This window comes from Microcaecilia unicolor, chromosome 2, assembly GCF_901765095.1.
Source record: "Microcaecilia unicolor chromosome 2, aMicUni1.1, whole genome shotgun sequence".
Lineage (NCBI taxonomy): Eukaryota > Metazoa > Chordata > Amphibia > Gymnophiona > Siphonopidae > Microcaecilia > Microcaecilia unicolor.
In genome coordinates, this window is record NC_044032.1 from 376,653,056 (window position 1) to 376,667,388 (window position 14,333).

Genomic DNA, 14,333 nt, shown 5'->3' on the forward strand with positions numbered 1-14,333 from the left:
ATGAACTTTTCCTCCAGGAACTTGTCCAAAACCATTTTTAAACTCAGATGCGCTAACCACTGTTATGACATCCTCCAGCAACTGCTTTTACGACATCCACCACCAACGAGTTCCATAGCTTAACTATTCTTTGAGTGAAAAAATATTTCCTCCAATTTGTTTTAAAAGTATTTCCATGCAATTTCACTAATCTTAATACTTTTTGAATGCGTGAAAAATCAATTCACCTCCACCCGCTCCACACCACTCAGGATCTTGTAGACCTCAATCATATCACCCCTCAACCATCTCTTTTCCAAGCTGAAGAGCGCTAACCTCTTTAGCCTTTCCTCATATGGGAACAGTTCCATCCCCTTTATCATTTTGGTCTTTCTTGTTTGAACCTTTTATTCATGCCTTCAAAGAAATGAAGCAAATTGGTGCGGCAAGACCTCCCTTGGCTGAATCCATGCTGACTCTGTTCCATTAAACCATGTTTGTCTATATGTTCTGTAATTTTATTCTTTATAATAGGTTCCACTATTTTGCCCTAAAGTCATGCTTACTGGTCTGTAATTTTCCAGATCACCCCTGGAACCCTTTTTTAAAAATTGGCATCACATTGGCCACCCTCCAGTCTTCAGGTACTATGGACGATTTTAACAATAAGTTACAGATCACTAGCAGCAGATCAACAATTTCATGTTTGAATTCTTTCAATATCCTAGGGTGTATACCATCCAGTCTAGGTGATTTATCACTCTTTAACTTGTCAATTTGGCTCATTACATCTTCCAAGTTCACTGAAATTTCTTTCAGTTCTTCCACATCATCATCCCTTAAAAGCATTTCCAGTATAGTTAGATCTCTTACATCTTCTTCCAGAAAGACCAAAGCAAAGAATTCATTCAATCTCTCCTCTATGGCCTTGTCCTCCCTGAATGCTCCTTTTGCTCCTTCTTGATTTAACAGTCCCACAGATTCCTTCATAGTCTTCCTGCTTCTGATATACCTGAAAAAAATGTTACTATGAATTTTCATCTCCGAGGCAAGTTTTTCTTCATATTTTCTTTTAGCCTTCTTTATCAATGCATTGCATCTGGCTTGACAGTGCTTATGTTGCTTCTTATTTTCTTCATTCTGATCCTTTTTCCACTTTTTGAAGGATGTTCTTTTGGCTCTAATAGCTTATTTCACCTCACTTTTTAACCAGGCTGGCTGCTGTTTGCTCTTTTTACCACCATTGTTAATACATGGAATACATCTAGTCTGGGCTTCCACAATGATATTTTTAAACAACATCCATGCCTAATGTGGCCGACCCTTTCAGCTTCTTTTTAACCATTTTCCTCCTTTTCTTATAGTCACCCTTTTGAAAATTAAAAATTGTTACAGTAGATTTCCTTACTGGCTTTGTTCCAGATATCAGCGCAAATTTGATTATGTTATAATCACTATTTTCCTTGGATCTAACACCGTTACTTCTCGTACTGTGTCCCACATTCCACTAAGGATTAGATCTGATAGCTCTCCCTCGTTTCCTGGGCCAGTTACACCAAGAAGCAGCACATATAGGTTTAGGTTTTCATCTACATGAATTGTGTTACCCTAAAATAGTACCCATACAAAAGGAGAAGCAAATTTGTGCAGGTACTTTTAAGAGGATCAATAATAAAACACATTTTTCTGCATTGTTTTAGCTTTTGTTGTTATGAAACCCTACAGGTAAAATTTATACACAGGGATTACCCTGAAAAGAATTGATGGAACCTATGTCCACATGGGTGTTTTTCTCTGACACAATCAGAGGAAATAGATAAAGATCTGGTTACAGATATCTAAAAGTCGGGAAAGAAAAGGGAGATGCTGTTGCTGGGAGTTTTCAACCTGACGGATGCAGATTAGAAAGTTCCATCTGTGGAATCAGAAAGAAGTAGAGAGATTGTGGACCTTATAAAGTGCTCTGCTCAGACAAATGGTGACAGAACCCATGAAGGAGTGACACTGGATGCAGTGCTTACAAACAGTGTGTCTAATATCTGAGTGGGTGCCCACCTGGGCAGCAGTGATCATCAAACAGTTTGGTTTGATATAACAGCTAAAGTGGAGTGCAGCCACTCAAAACTCAAAGTTCTTGATTTCAAACATGCTGATTTTAGTAAAATGGGAGAATACCTGAAGAAACAGCTGACGGGCTGGGAAAACATACGAGAAGTGGAAAGGCAGTGGTCCAGGCTGAAAGGAACTATAAATATGGCTACTAATCTTTGTGCAATGAGAGTAAATAAAAGGAAGAGAAAAAGGAAACCAATATGGTTCTCCAAGCAAGTGGCTGAGAAAATAAAGGCTAAAGAGTTGGTGTTCATGAAATACAGAAAACTCAACAAGAAGAACACAGAGAAGACTATCAGATGAAACTGAAAGAAGTCAAAAGAGAGATACATCTGGCAAAAGTGAAAACAAAAGAACAAATGGCTAGAAATGTTAGGAGGGGCCACAAGAATTATTTCAGATATATTAGTGAAAGGAGGAAGAATAAAAATAGAACTGTGAGACTGAAAGATTTGGAGGGGCATAATTGAAAGGGACATCCAAGTTTTGTTGAGGACGTCCTCGCAAAATGTCCCAATGGAGGGGCGTGGAAACCCGTATTATCAAAACAAGATGGACGTCCATCTTTTGTTTCAATAATACTGTCAGTGACGTCCAAATCTTGAGATTTAGGTCGTCCCTAGAGATGATTAACTGGCAAAGATATATATGAATTGGAGTGGATATGGCACTGTTCATGGAAGAAATTGTTTACGAACAATTTCAAAAATTGAAGGTTAATAAACCCATGGGACCAAATGGGATCCATCCCAGGATATTGAGGAAGCACAGAGAGGTTCTGGCATGTCCTCTTAAAGGTTTGTTTAATAAATTCTTGGAGACGGGAGAACTTCCTTGGGATTGGAGAAGAATAGATATGGTCCCTCTTCACGTGGTGACAGAGAATAACTTGGAAACTACAGGCCGGTAAGTCTAACTTTGGTTATTGGAAAAGTAATGGAAGCGATGCTGAAGGAAAGGATAGTGAACTTCCTGGAATCTAATAGGTTACAAGATCCAAGACAACATGGTTTTACCAAAGGTGAATCATGCCAAACAAATCTGATTGAATTCTTTGACTGGGTGACCATAGAATTGGATCGAGGACGTGTGCTAGATGTAATCTACTTAGATTTCAGCAAAGCCTTTAACATAGCCTCATAGGAGCCTCATAGGAGGCTCTTGAATAAACTTGACAGGATGAAGAAAGGACCCAAAGTGGTGAACTGGAATAGGAACTAGTTGATGGACAGATGCCAGAGGGTGGTGTTTAATGAAATTGACTAGTATTAAGGAAAAGTGAGTAGTGGAGTGCCTCAAGGATCAGTGCTGAAGCTGATTCTATTTAATATATTTGTGAGACACATTGCCAAAGGTTTAGAAGACAAGGTCTGCCTTTTTGCAGATGATACTAAGATTTGTAACAGAGTGGACACTCAAGGGAGTGGAAAACATGTAAAAGGATCTTCAGAAGTTAGAAGAATAGTCTAATGTTTGGTAATTAAAATTCAATGCAAAGAAGTGCAAAGTGATGCACTTAGGGAGTAGAAATCCATGGGAGATGATATATGTGCTAGGCAATGAGAGGTTGATATGCACAGACAGGGAGCTGGATCTTAGGGTGATAGTATCTGAGGATTTGAAGGTGACAAAACAATGTAACAAGGTGGTGGTCATAGCCATAAGGATGCTAGGCTGAATAGAGAGATGTGTAACCAGCAGAGGAAAGGAGGTATTGATGCCCCTATTCAAGTCACTGGTGAGGCTCCACCTTGAGTATTGTGTTCAGTTTCAGAGGCCATATCTTGCTAAAGATGTAAGAAGACTTGAAGTGGTCCATAGGAAGGTGACAAGAATGATATGGGGCTTGCACCAAATGACATATGAGAAGAGACTGGAAGGCCTGAATATGTCAGAGGAGGGACAGGGGAGATATGATACAGATGTTTAAATACTTGAAAGGTATTAATATAGAAACAAATATTTTCCAGAAAAGAAAAAGTGGTAAAAATAGATGACATGAATTGAGGTTGAAGGGTGGTAGTAATGTCAGAAATTTCTTTTTCACGGAGAGGGTGGTGGATGCCTAGAATGTCCTCCTGAGGGAGGTGGGGGGAAAAAAACTGTGGTGAAATTCAAAAAGGTATGGGATGAACACAAAGATCTCAAATTAGAAAATGAATGATATAAAAAACAAAACTTAAAGGGTTGCATATGTGTTCCCAGTGCTGGGCTGGCTTTATAACACTTTTTGGATGTTTTTCTATTTTGAAAATGAGTCCTGTTGAGGGGCATAATCGAATGGCGCCGGCCATCTCTAAGGCCGGCGCCATAAAGAGGTGTCCCAAAACATATTATCAAAACAAGATGGCGGCCATCTTTTGTTTCGATAATACGGTTGGGGCCAGCCAAATGTCAGAGATGGCCGGGTTTCAGATGGCCGGCATCTGTTTTCGCCGATAATGGAAACCGATGCCGGCCATCTCAAACTCAGCCAAATCCAAGCCATTTGGTTGTGGGAGGAGCCAGCATTTGTAGTGCACTGGTCCCCCTCACATGCCAGGACACCAACCTGGCACCCTAGGGGACACTGCAGTGGACTTCATTAATAGCTCCCAGGTACATAGCTCCCTTACCTTGGGTGCTGAGCCCCCCAAAACCCATTCCCCACAACTGTACACCACTACCATAGCTTATATGGGTGAAGGGGGGCACCTATATGTGGGTACAGTGGGTTTTGGGTGGGTTTTGGAGGGCTCCCATTTACCACCACAAGTGTAACAGGTAGGGGGGGATGGACCTGGGTCCGCCTGCCTGAAGTGCACTGCAGTACCCACTAAAAACTGTTCCAGGGACCTGCATACTGCTGTCATGTAGCTGGGTATGATATTTGAGGCTGGCATAGAGGCTGGCAAAAAATGTGTTTTTTTTATTTTTAGGGTGGGAGGGGGTTGGTGACCACTGGGGGAGTACAGGGAGGTCATCCCCGATTCCCTCCGGTGGTCATCTGGTGAGTTGGGGCACCTTTTTAAGGCTTGGTCCTAAAAATAAATGGACCAAGTAAAACCGGCCAAATGCTTGTCAGGGCCAGCCTTCTTTTTTCCATTATCGGCCGAGGGCCATGTGTTAACCACGCCCCCATCCCACCTTCGCTACGCCTCCAACACACCCCCTTAAACTTTAGCTGCTCCTGTGATGGACTGCAGTTGAGGCCGGCCAAAATCGGCTTTCGATTATGCCGATTTCACCAGACTTGAGAGACGGCCGGTCATCTCCTGATTTGTGTCGGAAGATGGCCGGCCTTCTCTTTCGAAAATAAGCAGGATAGTAATCTATGCAACTTTGTAAATATAAAATGCTTTGAAAATGAGCACCATAGGCACATTTAAGGAGGTCATGTTTTACTCTAGAATACTTTAAAATACAATCTCAGGATACGCCTTGAGTGAATTCCTTCAAAAAGGAGGTAAATAAATTCTAACAAATAAATAAAAATGTTCAAAAGATTTTGTGAGAGGGATTATCCAAAACAGTATGTATGAGGGTTAAATTAGAGCTACAGAATGAAACAGCAAGTCTCTCCTTGAGATAATGAGAAAGAAACAAATGGAAAAATAGTTTGTCCATTTAGCCAATAGAATTAAGACAGTTGTAAAGATGCATTGGCATATAATAGAGTCTTGACTGTTTATCAGAGAAACAAGCAAGCAGACAAACAAAAATCATTTGCTGATGACTTACATGAGGGAAACAAAAATATTAAAAAAATAAACAAGTTCCATCTGTTCTATCTAAAATAGAACATAACATACGAATAGCCATACTAGGCCAGACGATGGTCCATCTTAGTCCAATATTCTGCTTCCAACAGTGGCCAAGTACCTGGCAGAATCCCAAACAGTATCAAGATTCCATGCTACCAATCCCAGGGATAAGTAATGGCTTACCTTATGTCTATCTTAACAGCAGATTATAGACTTTTCCTCCAGGAACTTGTCCAACCCTTTTTGTGTTGTTGGTGGAATGCATGCAATCGTTGGGCCAGCACTTGTGTGACAGGAAGTTCTTAAAGCACCTCAAACATGCAATTAAGTGCCTTGATTCTGAGAAGCATAAATGCCGGGCATCAGTAGGGGACCCTATGATGACATCAGCACGACCCTGGATGACCCAGGAGTGTCTATCTGCCATCTGTATTTGATACCCAGCAGAACTCCGATTGTGCAGCTCTAGGTATTCTCCTCTCCTTCAAATTACCGCATGACATGCTGTCTTTTGTGCGCCAAAAGGATTCTGCTGTGATTACATCAGCAGGACCTTGAGCGGTCTGGGAGTATTTGTCTGCCGCCTGTAGTTGTTACCCAGCAGAACTGTAATTGTGCAGCTATTTAAATTGCTTTCTTACTACAACTTGCAAAATGTTTGTCTCCAACATGAGCTCACCTCATGTCAGTTCAGGACTCCCAGGGACTTCAACTTCTAGTATTCCTTTGAACTCAGTTTTTCACAGTCTTTATGTCCTCAGGAGCTCCTTCTAATGACACAGTGCCCATCATATTACAATTACCTAGAGTTTATTGGTTTATTATAGAAGATGTTGAGAGGTAAGCTTTTGACTCGTAACCACTTGTATCCACTCGCCTCCACCTACCCTCCTCTTCTCTTTCCTCTACACATTAATTGATTTGTTTGCTTTATTTTTTGTCTACTAGATTGTAAGCTCTTTGAGCAGGGACTGTCTTTCTTCTATGTTTGTGCAGCGCTGCGCACACTTTGTAGCGCTATAGAAATGCTAAATAGTAGTAGTAGTAGTAGGTAAGCAAAGGACAAACCTGGACTGCTTTGATGCGCTAAGGAAACATTGATGAAATGATTTCCTGCTTCACACACCTGAAAATACAGAAAAAATTCACATTGCTTTTATACAAATGTGCAACTTATTTGGCTTCATATATTGCCTAAGAGCAGGGCTTTTTTTGAGGGGGTACTTGGGGTACTGAGTACCGGCACCTTTTCCATTGTCTGCTAAAATTGACCCATGGACCCCAAGTTTTAATGAAAGAGCTCAGGCTGTACACACCAATTCTGCCTTGTCATAGATTCTGTGACTGGTTGCAGGGGGCCTGGCTATTGTGGGGTGGGTCCCTCAGTGATCACCCCACCCCTGAAGGGTGGCCTGGCATTTGAGTACCGGCACCTTTTTCACTAGAAACAAACGCACTGCCTAAGAGGAAAATTTTGATTTCCATTGATATGAGTTCCTATTTCTGTACAAAAGAACTGCATTTTCCTATCTTCTATGTCTCAGCAAAATTGCATAGTAGATAAGACAACAAGTTGACAGATCTGTGATATTGGATTGTTAATATATTTGGGGACAATCCATCCCTGAAGGTTATATCTCTTTTGGTGTATACTAGCTTTTTCTGAATGCCTACTGTCATACGTTTAAAACCTACAATAATATATTCAGAAAAGCCTAAGAAATATATTTATTACACAAAGGTGATTAATTTTACATATATTTGCTATCATTATGCTTAATTCCACCTCCATCCCTCCACCCTACTTGCAAATCCAACTACACATTTACCTTCTTAAGGGGACCTTTTATTACAGTGTGATAAGGCTTGAGCTTAACCCAATGTACCACAGAATTTGAACATGTGGTCAATATCTAATGCTGCATCAAGAAGGGACATTTCCAGTATTCTTTATTGCAGGTTATGTGTTAATGTTCCTATTAGCATACATTACCATTTAGTGCCTCCTATTGAGGAGGCATTAACTACTCCTGCATTAACTTTGTGTTAGTCAGTAAACCGGTAAGTTTAAAGCACTAGCTGGCCAACACTTCCGTGCCCACTCTCTGCCTATGCCTTGCCCCCTACCGAAAAATTCTGAAAAATTTAGTAACGTACACTTTAACATACAGTAACAGGCAAACTACCGCAAAACTCATTAACATGATTGCAGAGTAGCCTGTTTCCATTTATTAACAGTGCATTAGGGGCTAGATTCTATATATGGTGCCTGGAAAATCCACGTGGAAAAAAAAATATGCCTATGTGTGTTCTCTAAAGTATGCCTAAATTTTATAGAATAGGCTTAAATTTCCACACAGTATATAGAATACACCGAGTGGCTTGCCATGCAATCAAATTTGGTTGTGTCCATTAAGGCCATGTCTTACTTGGGGTAAATCCTGATGCCTAAATTAGGCGCCGAGCAGATGTACATAAGTATTGCCATACTGGGACAGACCAAAGGTCCATCAAGCCCATCTACAATAATGCGCATAGGTTTTAGAAACGCCCATGCCCTGCCCATGACCACGCCCCCTTTTAAACTATGTGACAGAATTTAGACGCCCCACGTTATAGAATACACTTAGCGAGTTGTGCACATAAATCTCAATTAATGCCAATTAATGCTGATAATTGCTTGTTAACATCCAATTCTAATCAGTGCTGTTAATTGGATGCTCATTGTTATAAAATATGCTTCGGTTTCCATGTGGATTTTCAGGCGCCATATATAGAATCTGGGGGTAAGTGCTTAAAAGGGCCCCTTAGTTCACTACCCTGAATAAATTTATTCCCGTTTAGGACAAAAATAAATTCATGACGCCTCCCTTTTTCCAGAATAGCTTCACTGGTTCCTATATGCTTTAACAATGATGGACTGATATGTGGTTAGTATTAGGCGCTAACCACTTAGATGTTTTGATTTGAAAACTTCTCACTAGTGAACGAGTACATTTTTTGTAAATTATATGTTGATAGATGGCCAAAATGTATCCATTTAAGTACAGGAGGGACCAAAGACATTCCAGGGGCAGGGTATAAATTCATCCAAATAATAATATTCAACCGCTATCCATATAAATGTATCCATTTAGGGGTCCACGGAAAGGGCAGCCCTAACTTTAAACAGAAATGCTTTTATGTTTAAGATCACATATTCATAAGTCATACTGAAATGTACAGGGCAGATGAATGTTGGACATAAATATAAGCAGGTAAATGAGCCACATATTATTATTATTATTATTTCAAGCATTTATAACTCACATCATCACAAACACTTTGGGTTCAATGTGGCTTGCATCAAATTTTAAAGTAAAGTACAATAAGGATTAGACAAAAGTAAAAGACAATAAGAGGTATAACATCATAGCAGCAGAATGATTCATTTGAAAATAACAAACTAGCCAAAAGCCCCTTTTACAAAGGTGCACTGGCGATTTTAGCAAGTGCGTTAAATAATCATGCGCTAAATGCTAGAGACATCCATACATTCCTATCGGCATCTCTAGCATTTGGCGCAAGCTAAAAACACTAGTGTACCTTTGTAAAAGACCTCCTAAGAGAATTACAATGGTCAACAGTGGCAATGAATTCAAATCAAATCAATTCTTGTATACTGCTAATATCCCCTTTCTAGGGTTTGGTATGGTTTACATTCTAGGTGTGATAAAGGCAGAAACTGTTGCAGTAAAGTATAAGACAAAGTCAAAGACTGTTAGAGTAATGCTAGAGACCAAAGAGCATTATAGGAAAGTCTAATGGATGACATGAGGAGGCAGAAGTCGTAAAGGATTGTTATGAAGTAGTCTTTGGGAACAGAAAGGTTTTTAGCCTCTGCCAGAAGCTAAGGTAGTTATTATCTGTTCTAACAGCAATAGGTAAAGAGTTCCATGTTGTAACTCCAAGTACAGGAAACAGAGAGCCAAAGATCTTCTGAAATAGTATTATCTTTTGAAGCGGTGTCGCTAGCTTCAATTGTTTTTCAGTCTGTTGGACCAGGCCAAGCATAGTGAGGCAGCCTTAGTCAGCAGTTCAGATGTGAAACCATGTAAGATTTGAAAAAAACAAACAAGCAGTTTTGAACTTGATTCTTTCTGATATGGGAAGCCAGTGCAGTTTGATAAGATGAAGCACTAGTATATCTATTTAATTTGAATATTAGTCTGGCAGCTGTGTTCTATATAATTTGCAATTTTTTCTGATATTGGCACTTAATATCAGGAAAATAAGATATTACAGGAAACCAGGTGTGGTAGGACTAACATTTCAACTAATAATGTAAAGGCTTTTTGGTTGAAGTATGATCTGACAAGACATAGCTGTGTCATTTTGAATAGTGTTTTCTTCCATAGCTGGTTAATATGGGAGGAAAAAGTGAGTGAGAAGTCAAGCAGGACCCCTAGCACTTGACTGCAAAAATTTGACCATTAGACAAAGATATTGAGGTTGGGACTACAACTCCCTGATTCCGTAACCACAAAATCTTGGTTTTCTGTGCATTCAATTTCAGTTTGTTGGTCAGGGCCCAGGTACTAACAGCATTCATGCCAGTCGTTACAGACTGACTTGGGACTTTATTTGTAGCAGTCACTGGTAGGAGAAGCAGGATGTCATCAGCATAGGATATGTTGGCCACTGGATGGTAGTTTGCAGACAATGTTACGTCTAGCCCAGATCCTTTCAACAGAGGAGTGAGAACAATTTTTTCCCATATCTAAAGGAAAAGAGTCAGATTGTAACAGTTCATTGAGACCATCTAGTAACCAATGAACTGCCTCAGTAGGGATGGATTGGAGCAAGGATTTTGGGCAATGATCCAAGGAGCAGTGGGATCTTGAAAATTTCAACAGCAGCGATCTTACATCCTCAACTGTCAATGGTTTTAAAAAATCACCAGTTCTTCTTCTCTCTCCTCCTCTTCCACACCAATGTGTCTCTGTCCTCTCCAACCCAACCCAGCTTCACTCCCTCTCTTCCCCCACCCAGTCCAGCATCTGGCTCACCTGCCTGCCCTCTTTCCCTTTCTTCTTCCCACTGTGGATTCAGTATTTGACTCCCTCTTCCTTCATTCCCTTGGTCCAGCATGTCTTCCTTTCCCTCTAACCCCTTCTCCTCCCATGTGTGCAGCCAGCACCTCTCTCTTTTCCCTCCAGCCCCCCTCCTCGTCCCTTGGGTCCAGCCAGCACTTCTTTCCTTTCCCTCCATCCCCAATCTTCCACGGGTCCAGCCAGCACCTCTCTCCTTTCCTTCCAGCCCCCCTCCTCCCATGGATCCAGTCAGCACCTCTATCCTTTCCCTCCAGCCATCCTCCCATGGGTCCAAACCCCGACTCCACCCATGTGTCCAGTCAGCACCTCTCACCTTTCCCTCCAGCCCCCTTCTCCCTCACGAGTCCAGCCAGAACCTCTCTGCTCCAGGTAGCACTTTTCTCCCTTCCCGTCCTCCTCCCTCCCCCCACCCCATTACGGATATCACTTACACTTTCCTGCAGCCAACAGGGATTTACACAGGCCATCTCTGTGGCCTTCCTCCTGCTGCATCCTACCCTTTCTTCTGCAACTTCCTGTTTTGACAATAAACAGGAAGTTGCAGTAGAGAGGGTGGGACATGGCAGAAGGAAGGTCACAGAGCTCGCCTATGTGAATTGCTGCCAGCTGCAGTGTAAGTGACACCCATGGGGAGAAGATTTTATTTTTTAAACCAGGGGAACAAGGCTTTTTACTGTTCCTCCAGGATAGTAAAAGATTTTGTTCCTGCATTCGTGGTAATTTTCTTTTTAGAGTGCTGTCATTACTACAGTTTACCACAGTGCATCCATGATAATGGTAACCATGTCATTCTCTAAGTTCACACTCTTTCAGAAAGAGGATACACTTTTTGTGATAATGTGCCCGTATGTGGTACTTTATGATTTCACACACACTTTCTGAAGAGCCGCATTTTTGCAAATAGTGTGCACTGTTTTTAAAGTGTGCATACTATTATTGTCAAATGAAAACAAAACCACAAAATGTGGTTTTCTCCTTGTTTTCATTTGTTAATGACATACAATGACATGGGACATTTCCCATGCTGTTGCAAACGGTAGCCCATCCCAATAAAATATTGCACATTACACACCTCAATTTACCACACACGTCATTAACCTGTGATACTTCAGCATTGCAGGTTTGTAACTTGCACTGTAAATCTATTTGTTGTCTTGTTGAAGCCAGGAATCTTCCTGGCTGCAGACAGTGGGCTCACTATCTTCAAAAGGAACAAGTGGTATATAACTGATCCCACCTACCCTTTGATTCCCTCCCCCCAACAAATGCTTCTGTTCAGACCTCCCACCTCGATCTAGATCTTCCAATCCAGACTCTCATCCTGATCAGAAATCCTTAGATCAAAACCCCCTAAATTTGGCTCTAAATCAAACTCCCATTTCCCCAAATTAGACCCTTCCTACACACTTTCCCAAACCTAGCACCCACTGAAGCCTTCCCTTCCTTGGTGTATAGCATGGAAGCAGCAGAAATTCTCATTTGATCCTGCCCTGTAGGCTGCTTGTTTCAAAGTAGTACCTCTCGACCCCTAACAGTACTCTCATATTAATACTGCTAGGGGTCAAGCTGTCAGTAAAAGCATGTTCCTATTGGAGCAAGCCTGTTCAGATAGAAGGCTTTATTGCAGGTGATCAGCATGGGTGAGATCATATGTAGTTCAGTTGCTCCTTTAAGATGGTCTCTGGGAGCATTGGGGTGCATGCTATTGTCTGAAACTCAAAGGGATGAATAATAATGGCAGCTGGTATTATCTTTCCATGAATAATACAGATTGCAACATTAATGTGGAGGAGTAGCTTAATGGTTAGTGCAGTGGGCTTTGATCTAAGCAATCTGGGTTTGATTCCCACTGGAGCTCCTTGGGCAAGTCACTTAACCCTCCATTGCCTCAGGTACAAAAAACTTAGATTTTGAGCCCCCTAGGGACAGAGAAAGTACCCGTATATAATGTGTACAGTACTGCGTATGTCTAGTAGTGCTATAGAAAGTAGTAGTAGTTAAATGCAAGCTGAATTATTCAATTAGAACAAAAATATGTTTTGTATATATTTGAATGTTGCATCTAATTATTATTTAGCTTGCATTGTAAGGAAATGTATATAAGGGACAAAAAACATATCCTTTTTCCATTTAAGACACGTGGAGGGGCATAATCGAACGGCGCCGGCCATCTAGATGGCCGGCGCTGCAAAAAGCAGCCCTGAACCATATTATCGAAAAAGATGGCCGGCCATCTTTCATTTTGATAATACGGTTGGGGCCGGCCAAATGTCAAAGATGACCGGGTTTGAGATGGCCGGCATCGGTTTTCGCATATAATGGAAACTAATGCCGGCGATCTCAAACCCGGCCAAATCCAAGGCATTTGGCCATGGGAGGAGCCAGTATTTGTAGTGCACAGGTCCCCCTGTCATTCCAGGACACCAACCGGGCACCCTAGGGGGCACTTCTAAAAATTAAAATAGCTCCCAGGTGCATAGCTCCCTTACCTTGGGTGCTGAGCCCCCCCAAATCCCTCCCAAAACCCACTCCCCACAACTCTACACCATTACCATAGCCCTTTAGCCCTTATGGGTGAAGGGGGGCACCTAGATGTGGGTACAATGGGTGTTCGGGGGGTTGGAGGGCTCCCATTTACCACCACAAGTGTAACAGGTGGGGGGGGGGATGGGTCTGGGTCCACCTGCCTGAAGTGCACTGCACCCACTAAAAACTGCTCCAGGGACTTGCATACTGCTGTCAGGGAGCTGGGTATGACATTTGAGGCTGGCATAGAGGCTGGCAAAAATGTGTTTTTTTTTTATCTTTAGGGTGGGAGGGGGTTGGTGACCACTGGAGGAGTACAGGGAGGTCATCCCCGATTCCCTCCAGTGGTCATCTGGTGAGGGTGGCCATGTGTTAACCACGCCCCCGTGGGTGCAGAGGGGGTTGGTGACCACTGGGGGAGTAAGGAGAGGTGATCCCCGATTCCCTCCGGTGGTCATCTGGTCAATTGGGACACTTTTTTGAGACTTGGTCCTGAAAATAAATGGACCAAGTAAAGCCGGTGAAATGCTCGTCAGAGCCGGCCATCTTTTTTCCATTATCAGGCAAAGCCGGCCATCTCGAAATCACACCCCGTCCCGCCTTCGCTACCCTGCCGAAACGCCCCCTCGAAGTTTGGCCGGCTCCGCGACGGAACACAGTTGAAGCCGGCCAAAATCGGCTTTTGATTATACCGATTTGGCCGGGTTCAGGAGATGGCCGGCCATCTCCCGATTTGTGTCGGAAGATGGCCGACAATCTCTTTCAAAAATAAGCTGGATAATCCCCCAAATTCCATAAAAGTCACTAAAAATCGCATGCAGAAATTTAATTGAATAGCCAATTAGCACTAATAATTGAGATTTATTAGTGCTAATTGGAT

General features: G+C 42.0%; 1 protein-coding gene across 2 annotated transcripts in view; it reads right to left on the reverse strand.

Annotated features, from left to right (window-relative positions):
- The window catches only part of TECRL (trans-2,3-enoyl-CoA reductase like), a 229,729-nt gene that overhangs the window by 30,712 nt on the left and 184,684 nt on the right, over window positions 1–14,333 (reverse strand). For both annotated transcript variants that reach the window (XM_030192476.1, XM_030192475.1), the window contains exon 9: window positions 6,903–6,960. In XM_030192476.1, coding sequence (XP_030048336.1) covers window positions 6,903–6,960 — 58 coding nt within the window. The remainder of the gene's footprint in view (window positions 1–6,902; window positions 6,961–14,333) is intronic.